Here is a 26,303-nt window from a genome sequence, read left to right on the forward strand (position 1 = left end):
AGCAGCATATATGTGTAAGACACTGTGCTCAGTGCTGCAAAATGGAAAGAATGAAAAATCAACAGTAGTCATTAAAATTTGAAAATAAAAATTTTTTGAAAAGAAATTTGAAAGGGGATTGCAGATACATTCAGTTTAGATAATTACATTCATTTCCAGTTTATGATGGAAACTTCCTTAAAATAATTTTCATTTATTTGGGAAAAGGAAATGGGAGAGCAAAATGCACTGTGTTTTGGCTTTGCTACCTATCTTTGATGCAGATGAAAACCTAACATTAGTAGCTATTTGGGAACCATCTAGAATTCTAATTCTCAAGAGTTATTTCTAAAAAGGATTACTATAAAATAGATGACTATTTAACATGGCAACTGACAAGAGATATCCCCTCTACCATCATGCACGGGAGTACGGCATAACGTTTAAAATCTAGGAAGCTAGACAAGGCAAATATTTGCACTGTTTTATGAGACAGAATATGATAAGCACTGAGGGGCTCTGAGAGGTTAAAGAAGAGATGGTATGAGATGATCCATCTAGGAAAGAATGAGGAAAGGCGTCATTGAGGAAGGAGTACTTGTCAAGAGAGGATTCCAAGATGATGCTGGTGGAGTTAGGTACCCAACAGACCTCTCTGGCTCTGCCGTTTAACAGCTGTGTGATGTCTGACAAGTATGTTCTCTCTCTCTCCGTCGCGCTTTCCTTTCTATAAAATGGAGATTACAGTACCTACCTCATAGGGCTGCTCTGGAAATTACAGGAGTTGGACCATCTAGTGCTCAAGAGAGCTATTATTATTATCATGATCTAGAGGTTCTCAAGCTTGCCTGCATCTTAGAATCACTTGGGGGAGCTTATGAAAAAAGATTAATTCCCTCTGTCCCACCGCAGACTAACTAAATCAGAAATCTCTGTGAGGCCCAGGCAGCAGGGCTTTACAAAAGTTCCCCCAAATGATCCCAAATACCTCATCTAGATTCTTGGTGCTCAGCTGCTGCCGTGCGTGGCGCGGCAAGCTCAGCTGGGAATCTGCTAGAAATGTGGGTTCTCAGGCCCCCCTGGACCTCCTGAATCTGCGTTTTATAACAAGGTCCTGTGGGTCTGAAAGCTCCCTGCAGGTATCAAGACTCCGGGTTCGCAGACCACACTGACTAGCAAAGGAGAAGATTCAGCGTCTGTCCCACAACCTCAGCAGATCCCTGCCTTTTTTTTCCTTCAGAAATTCAGCCACCAGCTGAAATATTTGGAGTTGGCACGCGCGCGCGCGTCATAACAGCCCCTTCGCATTCTTATGGAACCTTACACTTAGCAAAAAGTCTTTCACGTATGTGGCTTCACTTGAACCTAAGGACTCCCCTCGAAGTCGGGCATCACTGTGCCAATTTTATGGCGGGAAACCCGGGATGGCTTACGACGCCCCAATCGGCAAACACGAGGTCAAGGGCCGGGACCCAGGCTGGCGGACCTCACCGCCGACCGAGGAGGCATCGTTCCATCGGCTTCTCCGAGAATGGCTTTGGACTTGGGTTGGCGGGAATCAGAAATATGCTAGACTTTTAATTCTCAAGAGAAAATACTAACGACCCTCCATCAGCTGGGCTGCGAATTTATCAAAACGGTCGCTTGGCAACATGCAGGCGGCCACCCCAACTTTCGACCAATCCGCAAATTGCTGGCACGGGGACTCCTTCTTGGCGTCAATGGTGCTTCTGCGCATGTGCCTTCGTCTCCTGGGGAGGGGGGAGCCTTTTTCTTCCTTCCCTGCCTTCCTGGCGACACAGGAAGTGGCTCCGAGGCGCCTGCGCGGTGGGTCCACGGTAATTTGGGCCGTTTCCTCCACCGGCGTGAGGGTATTTCGGCCCTTGGGGTTTCTGGGCGCCGCGGCTCGCCTTTGCCACCTCCGCGCCCGAGCGGGTTCGCAGGCTCCCAAGTCCTTCCCGCTGCGCGCCACCGGCTCCCTGTCGCGGCGTGACTCTCAGGTAGGCCCCGTGCCGCCTCCCTCGCTGCCCGCCGCCATGACGCCTCCGATGCCCGGCCCCCCGGCGGAGTGCGCCAGGCAGCGATGCCCCTGGGCGCGAGCCGGCCAGTTAGCGAGCTTCGTTACTGGCCCCTGGGAGGGACTCTGGGGTCTCCCCGGGTCTAACCCCCTCGTCCTTCTTTCGGGGAAACTGAGGCACCAGGAAGGGTCACAGAGTTGATGGCAGCGTCTGTCGTCTCCGCCCTTCTCTGTTAACAGTTTGGCTTATCAGACACATGCTCCCACCTCCTCGGAGAAGCCTTCCCTGACCCTTCTTCTACAGAAGGGCATCCGTTCCTTTCGGTCTCTCCCGCGTTAACCTTTCTTCGTTGCGCTCGTCTCTGAAACTTGTCTGTTCCTTTGTTTCTGTCCTCCTCTGCCAAGTATTTACTGTAAACACACAAACGCGTTGCCCCCCCCAGGCAAGTGTCTGTTAAATAGCAGCCGCCTTGGCCCTGGCTCCCTGCCGAGCGCCGGGTGTTTCTTAGAGGAGTCCAGACCGCCCTCTGTTCTTGGAGCTGACATTTTCCTGGGGAAGAGGTTGATGGCACACAATACTAGATCGTGACAGGTGCTACGAAGAAAACAGGGTGGTGTTATCCGAGGTTGCATATGTTAAATCAGGACGGCAGTGGAGCCTCTCAGGAGGTGACCTTTTTGGAAAAGGTAGGTCTAACAGCTTTATTGAAGTACAGCTTACCTGCTATCACCCATTTAAAGTGGGCCTTTTGATGAGTTTGGGAAGTTGAATACAGTTGTGCACACATCACCCCCAGTGCAGTTTGAGAACATTTCCGTCACCACCCCCATCCCCCAACATTCTCAGGAGACAGCTTTGGGGAATTGGGATCTGAAGATTCAGACCAAGACAGCTGGAGGCTTGGGAGAGGGCGGATCATCTCAGGCTGAAGGAACAGATAGTAGAAATGCTGCAGGGCAGGGCTGAGCTTGCTGTGTTCACAGGTGGAAAGGATGCCCCCAGAGCCGAAGAGGCACGGAGATTATTTGGAAGAGTACACCTGTCCTCTGAACTTCTTGACGGTTCCCCATGCCCTGTATAACGTGTGCTTCACAGAGGCTAATACTTGAATGACCCTTGCTCCTTCCCTAAGTTCATCCCAAATGCCAGAAATGTTCTCTCCCAACTTGAAAGCCGAAGAGAGGGAAGGAACAGAAGAAAGAATTTTCAGGCACCGGGCATGCGACCTCACTTGGTTTTCATGATTCCGTGAACTGGATGTTAGTGAATTTCTTTTTGTGGATGAGACAATCAAGGCTAAATAACCTGCGTAAAGCCCCGTAGCTAGTGATTGCAGAAGCTTTGTTATTCCTCTGTTCGCTCATGCAGTTAACTGGTGTTTCAAGTGCACTTCTAAGATTTGAGGCACAGGTAGTTGGCACACACCACTTCCTCTCACAAAGTTGCTTCTGAGATATTAACGTGCTCAGAGCTGTTGCTTTGACCAGATATCCCACTCATTTTCATGAAGTTGGGGATCCCAAATGCCCTTCCAAAATCTCTAGTAATTTCCCCATTCTGTGTTGTTCAGAACCTAATACTAGACCTTTTGATACTCAGTTACACCAAGTGGATTACTTTTTTTAAAACTCGTTCTACAGAGAAATTGCTGACTCTTTGCCAGGACTAATTGCTTTTCTTAGGAACTTCATGGAGAGATACGCACCTAAGCCAGAGTGTAGAAATTAGTAAGAGGAAAGTAGATTCTCACTGAGTGGTGACCTGGAAGAGTGGGGCCTTCTGCTGGTTTACTGTTGTATTCCTGGTGCAAAGCTCAGTGTCTCAAATTATGTAAGAAAGGGGTGAATTTATTTTCTAGCTAGTGACTGAAAAGTACTTTGCTGTTAATGTACTGGTTTACTAATGGTGACAAATAGAAGAAGGAAATAAGGAAACTGGATGTAGGGGGTATAGGAACTCTGTCTTTACAATTTTCTATAAATCAAAAACTGTTCTAAAAGATTTCATATTTAAAAAGCACTTAATACATTTTTTTTTAAGACTTTATGGGGCGCCTGGGTAGCTCAGATGGTTAAACGTCTGCCTTTGGCTCAGGTCATGATCCCAGGGTCCTGGGATTGAGCCCCACGTAGGGCTCTCTGCTCAGCCTGGAGCCTCCTTCTCCCTCTCTCTCTGCCTCTCCCCCTGCTCATGCGCTCGCTCCCTCTCTCTCTCTCTCTCTCTCTCTCTCTCTATCTCTATGTATCTCTGTGTCTCAAATGAATAAATAAAATCTTAAAAAGAAAAAAAATTTTATTTACTTATTTGACAGAGATAGTAAGAGGGAGAGCACAAGTAGGCAGAGCTGCAGGCAGAGAGAGAAGCAGGCTCCCCGCTGAGCAGAGAGCCCGATTCAGAATTCAATTCCAGGACCCTGGGATCATGACCTGAGCTGAAGGCAGACGCTCTTGACTGACTGAGCCACCCGGGCGCCCTGATTATCCGTATTTAGATTTCTAAAGAGAAACCTAGCATCAAGTCATTTTTCCCTTCTGTGACTTAATTAGCTTTATATTAGCTCTCAGGGATATTGATTACTGAAGACAGGACCTGTCCTTAACGTTTTCCATTATTTTTTAGGGCCAGAATGAGTCTGTTTGGAACCACCTCGGGTTTTGGAACTAGCGGGACCAGCATGTTTGGCAGCACAAGCACAGATAACCACAACCCCATGAAGGTACCGCATGAAGCTTCACGGGAGGTTGAGGAAATTACAGTCCAGGGTTCCCACAGTGAGACCCACATAGCTTGGGAGCCTCCTTTGGGGCAAAGGCTCTGAAACTTTTGTCTAGCCCACTTTCTCAAACTTGGAGCACAGAAATGGTGTCCCCTGTGCTAGTGTCCTGTGCCCCCTGACTTTCTTCACTTAAGTCACCGAGGTGCTTGTTAAAATTGTGGATTCCCAGGGCCCAGCCCACAACTGTTGAATTAGAATTTCCACGGGGTGGGGGCAGGCAGTGGCTCTGATCGAGTAATTTGGGGCCAGAGTGAACTGGTGGGCTATCACGTGGAAAACATCATCCTGGGCATTTCATTGAGAGTGCTGCTTCAGGTCCCAGCAGTGCTAGCTCTTCCACTAGCTCCTTTATAACTCCTTTTTTGGATCAAAGAGAGGTCCGGTTCATTTAGTTCTTAGCACAAGGAAAGTCCACTATGAGTGTTCAGTGAGAAAGAAAACAATTTTGAAAGAAATTGATGATTCGTATGCTGTAACATTGACTTTCCCCCTCGCCCCCCAGGATATTGAAGTAACATCCTCTCCTGATGACAGCATTGGTTGTCTATCTTTTAGCCCACCAACCTTGCCCGGCAACTTTCTTATTGCAGGATCGTGGGCTAACGACGTAAGTGCTCCTTTTGTGCATGTTCTAGAAGTCTTATCTCTTTGTATGGGCGAGGTTAGCTTTCCATTTGGCTTCATTCTTCCCCAAGTAAATGAAGCAGAGATGACCTTTTTAAAGAAATCAGTAGGTGTGACCCTTCTGAGTAGGGCAGACATCACTTGTTACACTGTTTTTTGTTAAAAAAGCGTGATCATACCACTCAAAAATTCCTACTCTAGTTCAGTAACTTGACATGGATTCCCAAATCAATTGTAGTATCATTGAGAATGACTTATCCATGGTAGTGTACATAAACTTATAGGTATCCTGAAAATGTCTTAAGGCAAATGTTAAACTTTTTTCAACTTCAAATATAGCACACATCCCGCATAGACATTATATATAATCTGTTGTGTACAAAAAGAAAGACAAGAAATCATAGTGCACAAAAGGAAAGATAAAAACTCTGGTAGAAAAATAAGCGAAGGATGTGAAGAGGCACTTCGCACAAGGAGTGCAGGTGGCCCGTTAGTGTGAATTTGAACCATTCAGCCACACTCATAAGCAGATAAATTCAAACTTCTGTGATGGAGACTCTGTCAAGTTAACAAAAGGAGAAGTTTAAAAAAATAACACTTGATCCCAGCAAAAAAAAAAAAAAAAAGCTTGAGACCTTTCATGTACCGCTGGTGGATATATAAATTGATACAGCTCTTCTGAAGGCTAATTGGCAGTATTTATCAGAAATCCTTAAGTTTATACTCCTGCATCTCAGTGGTTCCCTTCTGGGGCTTGGGGAAGATCTCCAGTAATGTACTTTACGTGCATAACTGAATTAATCCCTTAACAGCTAACGCAGTTATCCTACTGTCCTCTCCATCTTCTGACGCAGGTTATGAAAGTTAGAGATGTAGAATAACTGGCCCACGTCCCGCATCTAAGGAAGCAGCAGCCGGGATGCTGCTGCAGCAGCGTGACCCCAGATCTGTACTCCTAGCCATTACCTGATACTGCCTCATTGTATTGTATTGTATTTTTATTTTATTTAAAAGACACTATTTATTTCTCAGAGCGCACAAGCAGGGGGAGGGACAGGCAGAGGGAGAAGCAGGGTCCCTGCTCTGCTGAGCGAGGAGCTCGGTGCAGGACTTGATCCGAAGGGGATCATGACCTGAGCCGAAGGTAGATGCTTTACGGACTGAGCCACCCAGCTGTCCCAGTCTCATTTTAAAAAGTCTTCATGCTAGTGGAAGTTTTGAAAATTGTAATAACAATGTATTTTATGGTATGTTTGTGTGCTGGAAAACCATTTAAAAGTTTTGGAAAAGATTTTTATGCAACAGTGGGGGGTAGCAGGGGGTTGGGGAGAGAACAGGAGGAGGAGGAAGGTAGTCATGGTTGAGCAGGTTTGGTTTCTACATGTAGTTTCTGGAAAGACTTCACATGATTCACTGCCGAAAAATGTTAGAAGAATGCTTAATGGCAGTTAATAATGCAAGGGAGAAAAGCTTCAGTTAAAAGAGTGAAGGTACTCTATAATCTAGCTTTTTGAAGAAAATATGTGTGCATAGAAACACTGAAAGCACAACGAACTATTAACTATAGTGTGGTGGGAGTAAGGGGATTTTTTATTTTCTTGTCATATTTACAAAATCTCTCAAGTAAAATGCATTACATTTGTAATCAGGGGGAAAATGATGTAAAAAACCAGAATATTCAGAGAAGAAAGGTAAGTTTCCCCTGTGGTCTTGGTTGTCTGGATGGTGATGGATAACATTGTACTTTAGATGACAAATGTATCTCAGATGTGATGAGAAATTTATCCGCAGTTTTAGGTGTAAGCAAAAGAATTTGTATATTTTGATGGCTTGGAAATAGGAATAGGGAAATAGCTACTTGAATAGACTTTTCAGTTGCTTTTTTTTTTTTTTTAACGTTTGTTTGTTTATTTAGAGAGGGAGCACAAGCAGGAGGGGCAGAGGGAGAGATCTCAAGCAGACTCTGAGATGAGCACGGAGCCCAACACAGGGCTCCATCCCACAACCCTGAGATCATGACCTGAGCCGAAACCATGAGTCGGACGCCTGACCGGCTGCGCCACCCAGGCGGCCCTCAATTGCTTTTTTCTTAAAGTTAGATAATTAGGTTTATATGAGAAGTTTGTGTATATTTAAGTTGCATCCCATTAGTTATTGGGTATTAAATGCATGTAAAACATCAGAAGTTGCTATGTTTGCCTTAATTTGTCATATTACCGTAGGTTCGCTGCTGGGAAGTTCAAGATAGTGGACAGACTATTCCAAAAGCCCAGCAGATGCACACGGGGCCTGTGTTAGATGTCTGCTGGAGTGATGTAAGTTTCATTCCATTTTTCATGTTTCCTACAACATAAAATCATGTGTTACCTAGAGTATTTATATAATTTCTACTTTTATATAACGTGAGCCACAAATAGCATGTATGTATACACATTGTTGGAATTCTAAGTGAGCATCAGTACAATAATTTATTGACCTTCCTAATGTAGTCATTTAATGTTAGCTTCAGTTTGAGTTTTTCTTGCATAAAAAGTTCATTTTGTTGACATGTTACCTTTTTTTTTTAAGATTTTTTTTAATTTATTTTTTAACAGAGAGAGAGAGACAGCGAGAGAGGGAACATAAGCAGGGAGAGTGGGAGAGGGAGAAGCAGGCTTCCCGCCGAGCAGGGAGCCTGATGTGGGACTCGATCCCAGGACCTTGGGATCATGACCTGAGCTGAAGGCAGACGCTTAACGACTGAGTGACCCAGGCACCCTATTGACATGTTACCTTAAGCAAACAGTTGAATTATTTCTGGAAGCCCTTCTTGCCTTTATGCCATGAATTTTTATGTCATTTTAAAATTAGAAATTTAGTAACCCAGAAGATAAATCCTAGAGAAAAAAACAATCCTTTTCTATTAATAGGTATTTGAAGTTTTCGGGGTTTTTGGAATTCTTTTCCCTCCCAGATCCTGAGCATCAGTAGTGTAAACAAATATGTTCAAGTTTATTTGGCTGTGAGCTTTTGATAGGGAAGGATGTATCGAAGGGACCCTTCCCAAAGGTGCACTGGAAGGGAAGGTAACTGGTGAACCACAGCAAGAGCTGCAGCTGTAAAGGGGCCCATCCCCTTTGTAAAGGAGGAGCCAGTGCAAGTGGACAGCTCAGCCTTTCTCTCCCTTCTGCCACTGCTGCCCAGCAGCTGAGCCCAGCAGAGGCAAGAAAACGGGGGCCCGAGTGACAGGTGCAGACAGATGTACCTCCATGCTGAGGAAGCTAAGCCTCCAGGCCCCTCTCAGGCCTTCTATGTAATTTTTAGTCAGATTCATTAGTGATGAATTGTAGACAATAAAATTGAAACTTTTTAGTGTATAATTTTGTCAGTTTAGAGAAATGCGTGGAGTTGTGGTCAGGGTACAGAACAGTACAGCCCCAGGTTCCCTCCTGCCCCTCAGTCACATGTTCCTCAGTTTCTCGCTGCTGGAAACCACCAATGTGTTTTCTGTCCCTGTGGTTGTGCCCGTCCCAGAATGCCACGTGAATAGTCCTGTACCGTGTCATCTTGGAGTCTGGCTGCTTTCACTCAGCAGAATGCACCTGAGACCCATGCAGGTCGTTACGTCAGTCAGTAGTTGTCCTTCTTGCTGAGCGGTGTCCCGTTGTGTGGGTGTGTCACCGTTTGTTCAGTAGGAGCACATTTGGATTGTTTCCCATTGTGGTCATTACAAATAATGCCGCTGTAAACAATTGTGTGCTGGGTTTTCTGTGAACAAAAGTTTTCATTTCTCTGGGGTTAATATCTAGTAGTGGGATTGCTGTGTTGTATGTTAAGTATATGTTTAACTTTGTGAGAAATTGCCAAACGACTTTTATTTTATGTTGTCATTTTCAAATTACACCATTCATTTATGTGATCTTACTTGGTTTTATAGCTAAGAAATTTATAAATATTGTGAGATGGTTTAGGAGACAGAATTGATCCCGTTTTCATCATTAGCTATGATAGGCTTCTCTGAGCATTTTTGTCATCTGAACAATGTTTTCTTGACATATGTGATTTGGATTATTATGAGATAATAATAGACTTGTGAAAATAATTTGAAAAGTAATTGCAGATACAACTTATTTTTAGTTTACATGTGGAAAAGCAGCAACTTGAGTAAGTTGAAAATCTTTCTAATTTATTTTGCCTGTCTTTTTTTTTACAAATGGGTAACAGATCAGAATGTAAAGTTTCTTATAAAGTAGGATAAGAAGTAGAATTAACTGATACAGGAATTCTGTTGCCCACATGTTACTGAGTGGCTGTTGGCATTTACAAAAAACAAAGACAGCTTATTTCCTTTCTGCAAGTTGTGTGTCATCTAATGGAAGACTCAAACACGGTAATGAAGAGTTCTAATACAGTGAGCCGAGCTCTGAGAGGGTCAGGGTGTCCTGGTGCTGGCTTGTAGGGAACACAGAAAGCTATAAATTTTGGGAGGGGTGCCGTGAAGTCCTCACTGAGGAGACAAGTTGAACTGAATCTTGAAAGAGAAATGAACCCTGTGCCTGTAGCTTTTTGAGCATTGTATCATCCAGCTCTAGTTCAAATTTGGGCTCTAACTCTTCAGCATTTTGACTTTGGCAGGTTACTTAATCTGTCTGTGTTTGTTTCCTCATTTGTAACATGAAGGTAATAATAATTACAACAGATGATATTTAATTAAGCAAATAATTATCAGGCTCCTCTAGTATGCTAAAGCCCTGGGGATATAGTGGAAAGGGGAAGTAGGCAAGATGGGCAAATACCATATTCATGGAACTCCCGGTCTGTCAGGACAGACAGAATTGCAGATGGTAGAACTTTGTGGCAGCTAAACTGCATCTACATAAAGTGGCTAGCACGGGGTTAGTTGACAGACTTGTCTGAGGCAACATAGTGAATGGCTGAGTCGAGGCCCAGACCCAGACCTTCCTGGCTCCAGAACCCATGTGCTTGACGGCCTCCCTCGGAGGCTTACAGGAAGGGGAATGGGCTAGTGTGGAAGGTGGGAAGAGCGTTTGGGAGAGGAAGGTACACATACACCACCACAGAAGCGCAAAAGCACCAGAGTTGCCTTGGAGGCATAAAACCCAAACTTGGTGACGATGATTCTTCAGTGCTGTAGGAACACATGGTTCGCTGTGTGGCCATAGCAGGGCAGGGAGCAGCTGGCTGGAGAGCACTTGCAAATACTGTTTCTCTGCCCTGGCTTTTTGCTAGGTTAGCCTCCGTATCTGTATGCCCAATGGGATCTGACCTGCTGCTCCGTGATGCTGATTACAGCTGTAGGATGGGCATTTTATAATGAGGTTGAGAGGCCAGTGTGTCGCTCAGTCTCAGGGTAGCCCATGACATATGTGGGTATGTTTCTAAAGATTTATGGAGTTACCCTTATAACTTCGCTGATAGAGAAGCAGGTTTTATCTTTTCTTTCAGTTGGAGAACTGGTGACTTTATATGGGAAGAAATTTTTGCTAAGGAAGGATGGCAGTGAATCTTTGAGCTTTGGAACCAGAAATGAGATAATCTAGGTCGTTGGTCAGCAGACTATGGCCCATGGGCCAGAAATGGCCCATTGCCTATTTTTGTAAATAAAGTTTTATTGGCACACAGCCACATTCATTTACATAACGTGTATGGCTGCTTTCAAGCTATTATGACAGTTAAGGAGTTTATTCACTAAATAAATGGCCCTTTAAGAAGAAATTTGCTAACCACTGGTCTAGACTTTCCATTTAGTTTTTTCTCTTCCTAAAAATTATTGTTTTTTTATATATGACTTAATTTGAGTGCTATATTTGAATATTTTTAAAACTACTACACAATGATTGCTAATTTGTTAAGCTGTTCTGTAGTTTTCATAGGACCAATGATTATTGAAAATTAGTGTAGTTTTATGGTGTGCACTTCAGAATGCTGTCGGATACATAGCTGAACAAATGTATAATGGTAATAGATGCATGTGTGCGTACATAAAGAGAACGATGCACTAAATGTGGCAAAATGTTTACCATTGGTGCTTCTGGGTGAACGGTTTATGGGTGTTCATTGTTTTATTCTTGCGACTTTTGTGAAGGCTTGAAATTGATCAAAAAAGACTTGAAATTGGGGCACCTATGTGGCTCAGTTGGTTAAGTGTCTGCCTTTGGCTTGGGTCACGGTCCTGGGGTCCTGGGGTCCTGGGGTCGAGCCTCGAGTTGGTCTCCTCTGTGGAGAGCCTGCTTCTCCCTCATCCCTCCCTCTGCCTGCTGCTCTTCTTGCTTGTGTAAGCTCGCTCGTGCTCTGTCAGATAAATAAAAATCTTTAAAAAAAAAAGGCTTGAGGGCGCCTGGGTGGCTCGGTTGGTTGAGCGACTGCCTTCGACTCGGGTCATGATCCTGGAGTCCCGGGATCGAGTCCCGCATCGGGCTCCCTGCTCAGCGGGGAGTCTGCTTCTCCCTCTGACCCTCTTCCCTCTCGTGCTTTCTATCTCTCATTCTCTCTCTCTCTCAAATAAATAAATAAAATCTTTAAAAAAAAAAAAAGGCTTGAAATTAACCAGAAGAAGAAGGATACGTGTAAGTGGCCCCTACTACATATGGATGCAGGATTTGCAAAAACTACTTGTGGAAGGTAGTAGTGGCCCATGAGAAAGGAGAGAGTCAGGGGCGGGAGACTTCATTTTCCCTGTATAACTTCACGTTTGAATTTTTATCCTGTTTATTTGGTATCTCTTAGGAAAATAAATCAGTAATAAAGAAACAGCAAAAAATGTGTTTCGTATATGACAGTGAGTTTATAATACACTGGCTCCCCAATAATTAGAAAAATAAAAATTGCAAAACAAAACCTGCCTCAATATGATCAACCTAACATACAGATAAAAATTATATATATCTTTTTTTAGAATGACAGATTTTCTTGATTTTCTTTTAGGATGGGAGCAAAGTATTTACAGCATCATGTGATAAAACTGCCAAAATGTGGGACCTCAACAGTAATCAAGCAATACAGATTGCACAGGTAATAAACGCTGCGTACAGAAAGGCTGGTGCCTGGGGTTGTGATGACTTTTAAATTCTAATTCTCTAGTATAGAAAAAATGCAGTTGACCTACCAGATCAGTTAGACTTACGCATTCCAGAAACCTCTTTAGTATTAGAGTAACACCAGGGTAATAACCATTCTTATTCCTACTGGTGTTTCACAGATGGTCTGTCATGGGTCTTCTGTATGTGTGTAGGTAAGGATGGTGTCCTAAGGAATTAGTGATATTAGAGCCTATAAAAGGCAGATGTTACAAGTGGGCCTCAGCATTCATGTGTTTGACATTCTGACAGCCATGTGTGGCTTGCCTTTTACCAACTGCATTTGGACACTGGTTCATTTGACGAGTATTTACTGAATGCCTGCTCTGTGCCAGGCACTGCTGGTAGGGGTAGAGACAAAGCAGTGAGTAAGAGGAGAATTTGCATGTGCTCCTGGAGCTTTTACTAGGAACAGCAGGCATGAAGGGCAGAAGTAATGAAGCTCAAAGACGTGAGAACCAAAAGGTCTGACCTGGTTGGGAAGGGAGCCCTTTGACCCAAAACCATTTTCAGAAAAGCATTACCTACTCTGAGCTCACAGTATGTGTGACTGTGTGCCAGAAGCATCTCTTTGATCTCTTCATTCACATCACCTTAGTCAATAAAATGAAACTGTAGAGTTCCCTACTAGTTATTTCTGAATATCTCCCTAGGGAGAGGCTTACTTTGACTCTCATTATGGGTAAAATAAAATTAATGTTTGTCAGGATGGAAAGTAGATAGATGTTCTTAGATTAAATTAAATGTCACGGTCATTGGGAAGGGCTTGGATATCCTTTGGTGTTTGTTTGGTATGACCTCAGTATTTAAATTTGTGCCTTCTCTTTTGAGTTTCCGGAACTGAAGCTGCTTACACATAGTTAACGTTTATCTTGATCTGTTTTGATTTTGTCTTCTTGCAAGCATGATGCTCCTGTGAAAACCATACATTGGATCAAAGCACCAAACTACAGCTGTGTGATGACCGGGAGTTGGGATAAGACTTTGAAGGTATGCTATACCAGTGAGGGGACTGCACGGCCTGACCAGGAGTGACATTAATTCTTACGTTGTTTGGACGATTGCCCTGCATGGTCGCTTACTGGCTTTTTTTTTTTGCTTTTAGTTTTGGGATACACGATCATCAAATCCTATGATGGTGTTGCAGCTCCCTGAGAGGTGTTACTGTGCCGATGTGGTGAGGAATTTCTAACTTAATGTATATCCTTTTAAGGGGAATACAAATTTCTTACCTTACTACATACTGCAATTAGAGGGTAATCTAAAAACCCCTGTAACTTGAATAATAAATACACAGAGGATATAGTTCAAATGGCCACATGCCATCAGTATATAACATCTGTTGTGGCTGTAGGAAGGTGGGCAATAACTGTGTGGTGTGGTGTTGGATCTTTGGGGACTGAGTGGAAGAGAAACAAGAACTTTCTCTGTCCATTTGGTTATAAGTCTTCCAGTTTTGTGCTAATGGCCAGTAATTCCACTTTTAGGAATTTATCATGAGAAAAAAAAGACACAGATGGTCTTTGTTCTGTATAATGTAATGAAAGCTTGGATGTGGCCTGTAAGCCAACAAGACCAGTGAGGTTAAATGAACTCGTTTGAGGGAATATTGTACAGCAACAGCTAGTATTCTTGGAATACACGCCTTGAGTGAAGGACATAACTTATGTAGGAACATAAATACATATATACATAAGCATGCATGATGCTCGGAGAAGCCCTAGAGGAAAACATAGCATGATATTAATTAGCAGTTAGCATTTGAAAGGGTGGTGTAGGTGATTTTCACTTCTCTATTCTTCAGTATTTAAAAAAAAATCCTATAGTTTATAGTTTTAAAAAGTGAATCTTTTAAGAATGGATGTTCTACTTTCAAGTAATTTTTTCCCTAGATTTTCATGAAAAATGTGATATCATTGGATTTTTTTAAACTTAAAAAAAATTCAGACTTATTTTTGTGAGTCTAAAAACATGGATCTAGTATTTTGGTATTTAAAAAAACACATTCCTTCATTTTAATCATGTCTCTGCTTCCCTCCGTTCCCTAGATCTACCCTATGGCCGTGGTGGCAACTGCAGAGAGAGGACTGATTGTCTACCAGTTAGAGAATCAACCTTCTGAATTCAGGAGGATAGAATCTCCACTGAAACACCAGGTGAGTCATGTAAGATTAGGAAGTGTGTACTTCATATGTATCACGTGTGGAATACAGTTGTACTTTTAGACACCCAGAAGTATTTTTAAAGGGGTGAATTTAAGGGTACAAGCACATGTATTTTGTGAGTAGATACTGCCCATCCCTGGAGGAGCCCAACTTCTCTGTTGTCTCCAGAGGTGCCCCTGGATGGCTGGACGCTGCTGTATACAGTTGTGTACCTCCGTGGATGGGCTCCGTCGGGTCCTGGCACCCAGCCTCAGCTCTGCCTTCATTGGGCCCACACAACACTAGGCTTTTCCATGCAGTCTCCCACCTGCCACGGACTCTTAGATTTTCTTCATCTCTTCTAACTCCTAGGCTCTCCCTCCTCGAGCCTTTGTCTCAGCAGATCAGCTTGGCTCCTGCTCAGAGAATGTAGTGGTGGGGAGCTTCTTAGCTTCTTCCTGGGGAATCTAGAAGTCTGCCTGCGCCTGCATCTTTCCCTGCCTTTCTCCTGCCAGTTAGGTGAGCTCTGTGCTCTGTGAAGGCTGGTTTTGTGGTGGGGCTCCATGGTTGACCCCCTCATCCTCCAGGGATATCTGGACACTTGGCCCCCTCTATTGGCACCCCTAGCACGGATACGTGCTCCAGTCTCATTCATCCTAGAAAGCAAACTCTTGCCCCACATCCTCCGATACCACCTGGACCCCTTTTCCTTTGCAGTTAAGCATCTCACATGAGTTTTCTTAGTTTCCTTACCTCCCACTCATTTCTCACCTGACTCCGTTGAGGCTTCTGCCCCCATTACTCCACCGAAACTGTTTTTAGCTTGGCCACCAGTGGCTTCCTCATCCATAATTTCTGGGGATGCTGACCGGCCCTCATTTAGCTCATAGAGCAGCGTTCATGTTCTGACATGTTCTTAAAACACCCTGCCCCTGGCCTCTCTAATGCCTACCTTTTACCCCATGCCTCTCCAGTGGCTACTTCGTCTTCCTTGCTGGTTCTTGCTGCATGTTGGGGCTCCCCAGGCCTCTGCCCTTGCCCACTCCCTTCTCTACTGAAGCAGAACCTCATCTCCTGTCCTTGCTGTCAGTTAAGTATACCTTGTGGTCTGGGGACTCAGATCCCTAACAGACGTCGCCTCTGGGATTCTCTAGAAGGGACACCCACAGTCTGACAGCTCCTTTGCGTGTCTCCCAGCATTTCAGCCCACCAGTATCTCACACCAAACCTGGGACCACTTTCTGAAGATCTTTAGGTGTTAGCTCTCTTCAGGCTTCTCACTGGCTGTTTTCCCCAAAACTGGGGGTGTACGTATATACCTTAAAGATCTACGCATACATGTTTTACGTATTCTGTTTCATGTTGTCCACTAGAATGTAAATTCACACGGAGCAGAGATTTCTCTTTGTTGCCACCTCGTCCTCAGCTCCTAGAGCCAGGTCTAATGCATAGAAGGTTTCTGCAGATGTTTGCTGAGTGAATAAACAACCTTAACCTGCTCCTGCCTACCACCCTCAGTCACCTCCTCCCCATGTGCTCTGTATCTCGAGATGGGACCTCCACCTGCTCTTGTCTAAGCTGGAAATCTGGAAGTCACCCTTGATCTGCTCCCTCTCCGTTTCTCCTGTCTCACCGATTTCCAGGTTCCCTTCTGCCCTGCAGGTGTTTTGGAATCTGTTCATTTTGCTCCTTCTCTCCTACCACATCTAATCCAAGTCTCCTTTTTTGACTGTAAGAGCTTAGATCTTGTCCCTCCTTTGATCCACTCTCCATGCATGGGTCGGGGGCTCTTACAATAGCACATCTGACTTTGCCACACCTCTCCTTAAAAACGCAGCACTGACTCCTCATTTCCTTTTGGATAAATCCCAAATTCCTTGACAAAACCTAGTCTAACTGGCTTCATTTCCTGCTACCTGTGCCATACACCCTCGTCTTTAATTTGCTGAGGCAGGCCCTCAGCCTTTGCATAGGACCACTGTGTGGTTGTGTTCTTATAAATGGTGCCCCCCAGAGGTGTGCAGTTGCTGGTCTCTGTGCCGAGCATGGGAGGCATAGTCATGGTTCCTGCTAACTTACAGGCTTTTGCCTCTTTTCATTAATTTTTTTCCCACTCAGAAAAGTAATGAGCTGCTTGTTCAAAAAAAGGCAAATGATAAGGAAATAGAACTAGCATATCTTTTTCCTTTTACTTAGGAAATTTGTGTGCTCTAGCAGGTGTTATAATAACAGAAACTGCTCTTTACCTTCATTTTCTGTGGCTTCATCCAGAGGCTCTGATCCTGCCCCCATGTCTTCTGAACTCCTCACGGAAGATAGAACCTCAGTTTGGGTAGGGTGGGTGGTCCTCTGGAGTAGGCCAGGTTGTCACGACGGGAAGGAGGGAGTCAGGACCCAGGCCCTGGCTTCTCCTCCTCTGCCCAGGCGGCTGGGTCATGGGCTCTTCTGTGGGATCTTCTGTAGAGTCCAGGAGACCCTCCTTTGGGTCCCCAGAACCGGTGTTAGATCAGGTGCAGCGTGTTGCTTCTGCATCGTGTGGTCGCAGTTTAGAAAGCGCTGGTCACCAAAAAAAAAGCGCTGGTCACGTCCACTCTCCCACGTGATCTTTGTTTCCCCTGTGATCTCTGGGCAGATGCTATTTCCCTTCTCCATTTGGGGAAGCAGAGGTGCAGAAACATTGGGTGAGTTGCTGCAGGGTGCCCACTTGGTTAGTGGTGAGCTGTGGATCGGGGGCCAGCGCCAGAATAGGAACGGGCGGGGTTCGGGGGGCGTGTGCACCGCTGGAAGGACAGCAGGCCCTTCCGGGGCTAAAGGAAGAGCAGCCCCAGACACAAGCATGTGGTCCGCAGTTAGTTCGTAAAGTTGCATGGCTGAATAGAGGTAGAAAATAACGCTTGGTGGAGGACTAGAAATAATTTACCATGTTTGTATAATATGTTTCTGGTTTTGGTGAAACCCCAAAATGAGGTGAACGTTATTTACCTTCATTTAGTTATGAAATCTTGTATTTTACTTTGGGATAACATACTATTTTCTTTGAAACCATAGCATCGATGTGTGGCTATTTTTAAAGACAAACAGAACAAGCCGACTGGTTTCGCCCTGGGAAGCATCGAGGGGAGGGTTGCTATTCACTACATCAACCCCCCAAATCCGTAAGTGGGCTCCATTTGCTTGCACATTTTCACTTGAGACTTTTTCAGAAAGGAAAATTCAGTTGAGCTTTTGCTTTTCAGCGCCAAAGACAACTTTACCTTCAAATGTCACCGCTCGAACGGAACCAATACTTCAGCCCCTCAGGACATCTACGCGGTACGTTTTTAGAAACTTTAACCTTAAGAATGCATCTAGAAACTAGACTTGGGGGTGGGTGGCTGAGTCATTATGGGGCTCACTCTCGTTGTGCATGTTTATGGGCAGAGATTGATGGATTACACTATAGGTCCTGGTTGTCTGTTTTTGTGCCACATTGACCATGTTTGCTCTCCGCTGCTGCTGATTGCAAGTGGACGGCTCTTGGGGCCTTCCCCCTCCTTCTGAGTGCTGCCCAACCGCTCACATGCTTAGTTGAAACTGAGAAATGGCTGATTGCTGAAAAAGAAAAAGGCACTTTCCTGAGGTCCACTCCTTGGCATCCCTGGCTACGTACTCGTGAACTTCTGCTGACTTGTGTTCGTAACAAGAGATGCGATTAGGTTCTGGGCTGGCAGTTGATCACAGAAGCGCGGCTAGTTTCTCCCGAGATCGGCGGGCAGCCGGCACTCGTGAAGCGGCAGTCTGCGCTTTTTGTTTTCCAAGTGAAGCCGGAGGCACATCCTGGTACAAGCCCAATTCCTCCTCCCTTTTCCACTGCTTCTCATCGTGCCTGTTAATCCTTACAGGTAAACGGGATCGCATTCCATCCTGTCCATGGCACTCTTGCCACTGTGGGATCTGATGGTAGATTCAGCTTTTGGGACAAAGATGCCAGAACGAAACTAAAAACTTCAGAACAGTTAGATCAGCCGATATCGGCTTGCTGCTTCAATCACAATGGAAACATATTTGCGTATGCTTCCAGCTACGACTGGTCAAAGGTGAGCATTCCCAGGCCTGCTGTGGAAACTGAGGGAGCGGTGCCAGGCTCTGGACTCAGAAGGCCTGGGCTTGAGTTGTGACTCTGCTCGGGTCTTGCTGGTGACCTTGGCAGGTCACCATCCTGTCACTGCAAAGGGAAATAGCACAAGTGCCCTCAAAAGGTGTGGGGATTCGGCCGAAGTCATACCTGTAGAGCCTTTCCCTGTGAACGTGCCCCTGGGAAGGGTCTGGTCATTGTGAGGTCAGAAGTAGAGAGAGGCCGTCACTCTAGGAGGCTGTAAGTCCTTCAGTGAGGCCCGGGGTGGTTGCCAGAGTGTGAGGGGACACAGTGAGGGCGGCTGGAGGGGCAGCAGGGCCAGGGCATGGGGCTTTCACTGGAGGCATTGCTGCTTTGTTTATTATCTGGGGAAGGGAGTTAGGGGCTGACAGGGTTGTGGCTGCATTTTTGAGGCATCCCAGCATGGTGGTAAGGGGAGCAGACCGCGGGATTGGGCCTCCAGGCTGCTAGCTAACAGCTGATGTTTCTCGGCCAGCCCACGTGTTTGCTTCTCAGCTGCTGGTTGTCCTGGATCGTTTGTTCATTTTTCTCATGCCACCCCCCAGCCCCCTCTCCACAGCAGCCTTTCAGACTTTTCCCTGCTCTGCCCTTGCTGCCCAGCTTCCTGACTGGTGAGGTCGCCGGCCTCACCCAGAAAGGCTTTGCCCTCCTCAGTTTCTTTCCCCTTCATCTGCACGCATGCCTGTCTGCCCTGGCCCATTTCCTTCCACCTGCCTCCCACCCCAGACATGCCCCAGACTCCCTCACACCCCTCCGTTCTCTCTCCTTCTGCGAGCACCTTCTCTCCCTGCCCCCCCCGGCTCCTGGTCCTCCGTCTGTAAGCACACACTGAAGCTTTCGGCCACGCCAAAGCTAGCTGAGAAACCTTGTTTTCCTCAACTGATCAATGCATAGTGGGGTTAACACCCACTAGCTTCCATTCCTTTGGCTGCCTGCTGGATGCCGCCCCTCCCCGTCAGCTCTAGCCTGACTGGTTCTCCTTGGGGTTCTCCCACCGCACACCAGTGACCGACCCTTCAGTTTCTGACTTGGTTCCTGAGCTTGCACTCCACTTCTCTTCCAGTATCCCCATCCCAGCAGCATGAATGCACAGCATGCCCGGAGTGCCTTCACTTAGGAGACAAAAGTCCTGTAACTCTTGCCTGTGCGTCCTCTATCCTCCAGGCTCACTGCCTCTCCTGGGTCCCTCCTTGGAGTCAGTCACTGTCCGTTCACTTGGGGGTCTCAGTGTCACCTTTGATTCTCTTTCTCAGAAGATCTGGGCAGTCCCCAGTCTCTGGTGGCTTTACCTGCGGTCCCCCTGCCCACCCGGCCTCCACACCTGAGCCCTGTCTCACCAGGTGTGTGCTGATGCGGACCGGGCAGCTGTGCTGTGTTTCTTGAAGCCGCTTTACTGAGGTATCCTGGGGGTGCAGTAGTCATGCACGGTGGTCACTTTCAGTATCTGTATGTACCCGTGAAACCATCACCACAGTCCAGATAACCTTGTTTTAAGATAACAGTTTTATTTCCCCCAGAAGTTTCTATATGTATTACTGACACACACACACACACACACCCCAGCCCCCCACCCAGGACCCTCAATCTGCTTTCTGTCATAGACGAGCTTGCGTTTTCTAGAATTTTATGTCTTTTTGGCCTGGCTTCTTTCACCCATTGTAAGGATCGTGGCGTTCGCCCCCAGCGTTGAGTGGATCCCTCGCCCATTGCGTTCCGTGGCCGGGTGGTCCGTGGTACCAGTGTGCCACGTGTGTATCCATCCACCGGTGGCAGCCACACGCAGTTTTTTGCAAAGGGTGTCTTTTCTGGTTCTGCAGAGCCGGGGCTGGAGCCGGCTGTGGCCCAGGGCCTCGGTTTCTCCATGGGCTCTTCAAAGGGGCTCCCCTGGTCCACGTACTCTGCCTGCGGCTGCCTCAGGCTGCACCTCTGCGCCCCCCTCCCCTGGGTCACGCTCAGGGAGCCGTGTGTTGCAGGCATTGAAAAATTAGAAGTGAACTGAAAGAAGTGAGAAAGCTCATTGCTGTGAATGCTGCTCAAGATGAATTCATCTGAACAATTAATGTCAACTTACACTAGGAGTTACTTAAATTACACTCTTTTAATGTAAAAAGAGTTGCTTTGGGAAGTTCACACTGTTCTTAGTTTAAGGACAGTTTTCTCCAGAATGAAATCGTGATCACATAGGATTAATGTTCTGAGCTTGCTGCCCGAATGCAACTGTCCAGAAAAGCTGTACTTCGTATATTATGATGGGAACTTCTGGTCACCGTTAAGCTCAACTTCTAGAACCATCTGGGCATGTCTGTCAAGGGATGAGACTAAAACACATCGCTGTGGTAGAGGAGGCAGAGTGCAGCCGGAGGCCCTCCCCATCTCCCTGTTCCAGGTCTTGGGGTCACCCGAGGTGCCCACTTCAGCCTTGCCCACCACCCCCTCCGCTGTCCTGGCACTGTGAACCACTTACAGCTTCTGGCTGCTGTGCCTTTTTCTGGGGGATAATGTTCAGCGGCCTCAGTCTACCCTTCACAGTCCTTCATAGTCCATCCTGGTCCTGATTTCCAGGCTCCCCTTCCGCCTGCCCACAGGCAGACTGGCTGACCACCACACGTACTTGCACTTCTCTCTGGGTCTTTGTGGGCCGGCTCATCCTGGCCCTTGCCCCCGGCCCCAGGAAGTCATAGAGCAGATGTCTCCTCTTCTGTGAAACCTCAGGTCTGAGCCAGTCCTCCACTGCCCTCCCTGGAGGCCTTGCTCCTGTGGGCGGTCACCTTGGCATTGAGGTGGTAGTGGGTTAAAGAGGCTTAGCACTGAAAAATATGTAGAAGATCATTCCTTTAAGTGGGACACCGAAGACAAATTTCCACCAAGTCCTTAACCTTTCCTCTGAAACCAAAGTTTAAATTTGTTTAACATTTGATTTTTCTTTCCCCCCATAAACCTGTTTTGTTCCCCCAGATACATTATGTTTCATGTATGTAGCACAGGACTTGGCATATACAAAGTGCTCACAAAATGCTAATTTTTGCTTTTTAATGATAAGATTGTTGTTGTGTGTTTCCCCCCCCTTTAGGGACATGAATTTTATAATCCCCAAAAGAAAAATTACATTTTCCTGCGTAATGCAGCCGAAGAGCTAAAACCCAGGAATAAGAAGTAGTGGCCGGAGACTTCTGGGTTGTCCAGAGCTGTTTCCTCTCCACTCTGCCTCGTCTTTGTATGGATTTGGGTCCCAGTGTTTGGTAGGTTTTCAGCCCTGGATGTGGATTCCAAGCCCCGGAGAAAACAGTGTCCTTGATCAGCAGTCAGGAACCCCGTCGGCCACGGTGACTGTCCTTCTCTCCATTCCACTGCCTGTTAACAGATTTCTTCTGTGACTCACGGGGTTTGAAATAGATTCTAGAAGTTAGATTCCTGTGGGCAACTGCCAGGTATTTTGCAGTGCTTCATTCAGCCATGTACGTATTCGAGAACGTTGGGAAACATTCTGTGAACACTGTACTGTATTTTGTAATAAAATATTTTGAAGATTCCCTACTAAGCTCCCTTTGTGTGTCTCTCCCCTTGCCTGCCCCCTAAGCTCTGAAGCGGCCATCCTGTCGCGCAGCATCCAGGGTTTTGATTTGTAATTGGAGCCACCCTTGGGGACATGCAGCAGTCTTGCCCCTTAGGAGAAAGGGGATCCTGAGCTGCGACTGCCGCGTGGAGTGTCTAGGGCAGCTTCAAGTGCAGGCCGGCAGAGGCTGGATGGGTGTTTCTCTTGTTCCTTTGTTCGTCTCTAACCTCCCCAGTGGTGTTTGGCTCTGCCCGGCAGAGGTCCCGGTGGCCGGAATGGGGCTTGTTCCGTGCGCTGAGGGGCAAGCCTTTGTGCGCAAGCCCAAGTGGGTGATGTTTGTGTGGCCTTCAGGTCAGGACCCGAGCCCCCCGCGCCACAGGTGCGCTTCAGTTGTGCCCCGGTGCTGGTAATTCATTTTTTTTTTTGTTTCTCATCATTTAAAATTCTTGATTGGTAAGTATCCGAAATGAAATTCAGCTTAACATTTGACTTTTGAGTCTGTTGTGTTTTTACTCTGTGATCCCAAATGCTGCTTATGCTTTACTGTTTGGGGCTGGTATGTAAACTAACTTGCTGAGTTTGGAAATCTGGCTTTGACAGTATTGTAAGTTATGTTTGCCTACTCATGAAAAGCAATGAAAATAAAATTTTCTACTGGAAGAGATTGCTGGCACTCAATGGTTTAAAAAATTCTTTGGTAGATCACAAGTAAGATCAGACCTGTTAACTCTTCAGCGCTGTCTTTTTGCATGAAAAATGTTATTTTTTGAGAGAGAAAGGCAGGTGTACTGGTTAAAAAAAAAAGCCGGAATTTTCAAGTTAATTATTTCCACCTCACTTTTCATGAATCAGCCCTGTGCGTGTGGGAAGAGGGGGCAGGTAGGACCGCTGTGCTGAGAGTCAAGCTCAGTTACCCCAGTAGCCGGCTTTGCTGACAGGTAGGCAACATTTATGAGCGTTGCTTTAGCTGTAATTTCATAATTCTCTTTATAAGCTTGTGACTGGCGATGGTTGAAAAGGACCTGGAAATCATGAGTCTAAACCAGGAGCTTTGTAGAGTGTTCTTTTCCAAGCCTGGGCCTCGCCACATTACCAAGGGGATAGGTAGTTTGTGCCATTGGCTAACTTAAAACATTTGCCTTAGTCCATTTACCAAAGTTACCCATGTTGGGGTGCCGGAAACCAGGAGTAAGGGAGCTCCTTGGTGCCCATGGGGATGTGAACCCTGGCAGATGGGTCCGGGGCTCATTTCTCCACCTGCCCAGAACCTAGAGCATAAAGGCCTGCTATGGGTTTACTAGTGATGAACCAGGAAATATTTGTTGAAATCACTGAACTTCTTAAGATATTTGTTTTCATGTTTCCTAAAAGGATATGGAGTCTTTGAGGAGCTCCCCATCTTAAACGTCACCCCTGCAGGTACCCATACTATACGGTGCTCATAAATTTGCTCGCATCTTCTAGTTGAGCAAGATACAAGTGTAATCTTGATGGCTTTAATGACAAGTCACTGTGCCATTAAAGATGGACACCCAAGGGGCGCCTGGGTGGCTCAGTCGGTTAAGGGTCTGCCTTCGGCTCAGGTCACAATCTCAGGATCCTGGGATCGAGTTCCGCATTGGCCTCTGCTCACGGGAAGTCTGCTTCTCCCTTTCACTCTCCCTCTGTGCGCGTGCTCGCTTGCTCGCTCTCTCAGATAAAAGCTTAAAAAAGATTTACACCCAGAGGTCCTGCTTTCATGGGAAGAGGGATGTGTAAGCCTAATGGAGAAGACAGGTTGTCTTGTTCACTTACGTTCTCCAACATTTTATCATGAAAATTCCCAAACATGTTGAGTGGGAACAGCTTCGCAGTGAACACAAATCTACCAACCAGATTCTAAAATTAAGAGGTTGCTCTCGTGTGATGTCTCCATTTGGTTTTCCTAGGCCTCTGCTCTGCTCGTGACACCACACTTGGCAGTAACTGTGGACACAGCCTGGCGGCGAGAACTCACAGGAAAGGAGACAGGTCAGAGCAGGTGGGAGTCATGTGCAGGAAGGCCCACCTCTGTTGCTGCCACGTTTGGTCTCACCCCGTGTTCTTCGAGACAGACACTGAAATGGCCTGGAAACGCGGTGCTTTGTGTGCTTGTCTGCGAGCTTCTCCAGAGTCCTCTGCCATCAAGGGGGCCTACTGAACTCTGCCCGCCTGACCCGTGTGAGGGGCGGCTTCGTCTGTCCTGGGCCTGGACACGAAGATGCTTAGGTGGGATTTGGTAGAACAGGGTGAACAGCCACCTTAGGACTATGCGTCCTCGCCCTTCCTGAGAAACAGGATTCTGCCGAGTGAGAAGCTGCTCAGATGCCTGGTGTGTTTCTGGGCTGGTTCCCATGCAGCTTCCTAAGCACGTTCATCTGGTCACCAGTTTCACCATGATTTCCTTATTTTTCTTTAAGTCGATCCACTTCTAAAAAACACAGTTGCCCCCACAAAATTAGTCACTGCCATAAATTTAAAGAAAAAAATGACATACGTGGAAAACTATTATCTTTTGCCCAAAGTTAGAAAATAACCATAAAAATTTACACAAAGTAAGACCATAAAAAGCCATGAAATAATACAATGGAAGTTAAAACATACCACCTAACGTCCTCTTCGAGGGACAAAATACCTCACTAGAAAATTCTGTTAACGGGACATTATTCGGTATGTTCTAGGCTGCTTGGTAGAACCTCTCTGCCATTTTTGGAGTGACTTGGGGAAATTTTATTTTTTTTCATTCAACCAAAATGTGATTTTTCCTTTGAAGGAGGGGCTTTGTGACAAATGACCAAACACATTAGGAACACGGAAGTCTGCATTTTCCAGATTAAATCGTGATCTCGTAGGTTGTGAAATGACTAGTTTGCTACTAGCATGTTTTTAATGGAGCTGCAAGACTACATTAAAATATATTTTATACGTTCACGAGCTCACTGTGATGGTAAGCACTGTTTTGCTCAACATGCTGCCATTACGTGTGTATGTATGTGTCTACGTGTATATGTGTTACAGATGTTAATCGTGTTCTGGACTGGGATTTTTCTCCCTGTTACGCCTTACTTGGTTGGGGACCGGTAGTACTGCCATGAGTACCAGTCAATGACCGTTTCCTTGCACTTTCCCCCAAATGGGAGAAGGACTGTCTCTTGGCTATAAGGGGACGTTTGAAATACCCATATAACACCATACATAGTTAAGAACATGGACTGCCTGCCTCCAAATCCCTGCTCTGGGACCTTGAGCATGTGATTTCTACTTTTCTGAGCCCCAGGGACCTCATCTGTGGAATGGGAGACATTAAGAGCAGCATTTGCAAAAGATGGGTGGGAGTATTCAGAGTTAAAGCCTGCAGGGTGCTGCTTTGGCTGGCCCATAATGAGTGCTCCAAATTCTAGCTGCTACTGCTGTAACTTCCAGGTGGGATGACATCCGTGGGAAGTTGCTCTCCCATGGGGCCAAAATGTCCACAGACCGGCTGTCCTGGGACCTCCGTTGTCTGGAGGCGGCTCCTCGCAGCCCCGGGCTGTTTCCAGGTCGCCAGGAGGTGGCGCCCACGACCCCAGTGCCAGGCTCAGGGGAGTATGCAGTGTATTCTATTCCTTGGATTTGTGCTTGTTCAAGGAAATGAGTGCTGGCTCTCCACGTGGTGGTGTTACTAAGCTTGTAAGATAGTTGGGAAGTGGGGTTGAAGGATTATTTGTCCTGTTAGAAAAATATCCTTTAAAATTACACACTTTTACCTTTACAAGGATTGATGGCCTCCTTAGAATACTAAAGTCGAGAATTTTTCAGAGGTCAGATTCCTGATTTTTCTACTTAAAATACAATGCTCCCCTCCCCGGTTTCCTTATGGGACACTGAAGTTTTGTTGCCTGTGGTGTGGGCGACTCTGAGTCTCCACTCACCCTTCGGCATTATCTCTGCCTTGCTTTGGGAAGGAAAGAGAAGGAAATGCAAACCTCCATCCTAGATGG

General features: G+C 46.1%; 1 protein-coding gene across 4 annotated transcripts; it reads left to right on the forward strand.

Moving 5' to 3' along the window:
- Positions 1-1,786: 1,786 nt before the first annotated feature.
- On the forward strand, positions 1,787-25,257 carry RAE1 (ribonucleic acid export 1). Of its 4 annotated transcripts, XM_028089167.2 has the most exons (13): positions 1,787-1,979; positions 2,440-2,683; positions 4,617-4,713; positions 5,276-5,380; positions 7,620-7,712; positions 12,322-12,408; positions 13,377-13,463; positions 13,579-13,650; positions 14,522-14,629; positions 17,666-17,772; positions 17,854-17,929; positions 18,499-18,693; positions 24,234-25,257. In XM_028089167.2, the coding sequence occupies exons 3-13, from the start codon at positions 4,624-4,626 to the stop codon at positions 24,564-24,566; spliced, it is 1,353 nt and encodes a 450-aa protein (XP_027944968.1). In that variant the 5' UTR covers positions 1,787-1,979; positions 2,440-2,683; positions 4,617-4,623; the 3' UTR covers positions 24,567-25,257. The 4 variants fall into 4 exon arrangements, with proteins under 4 accessions (XP_027944968.1, XP_027944967.1, XP_027944970.1 ...); XM_028089166.2 differs by lacking the exon at positions 2,440-2,683; XM_028089169.2 differs by lacking the exons at positions 2,440-2,683; positions 24,234-25,257 and adding an exon at positions 21,823-22,286.
- Positions 25,258-26,303: the final 1,046 nt, after the last annotated feature.

Source organism: Eumetopias jubatus, unplaced genomic scaffold, assembly GCF_037043125.1.
Source record: "Eumetopias jubatus isolate StellerSeaLion01/CBP00866 unplaced genomic scaffold, mEumJub1_p1.0 scaffold_9, whole genome shotgun sequence".
Lineage (NCBI taxonomy): Eukaryota > Metazoa > Chordata > Mammalia > Carnivora > Otariidae > Eumetopias > Eumetopias jubatus.

What these genes read in the sequence shown, in the direction of transcription:
- RAE1 (XM_028089167.2), top strand. Translation starts at nt 4,624, where the DNA reads ATGAGTCTGTTTGGAACCACCTCGGGTTTTGGAACTAGCGGGACCAGC. An exon ending in GTTGGGATAAGACTTTGAAG is followed by an intron (nt 13,464 to 13,578) that starts GTATGCTATACC and finishes TTTTGCTTTTAG; the next exon opens with TTTTGGGATACACGATCATC. An exon ending in TACATCAACCCCCCAAATCC is followed by an intron (nt 17,773 to 17,853) that starts GTAAGTGGGCTC and finishes TTTGCTTTTCAG; the next exon opens with CGCCAAAGACAACTTTACCT.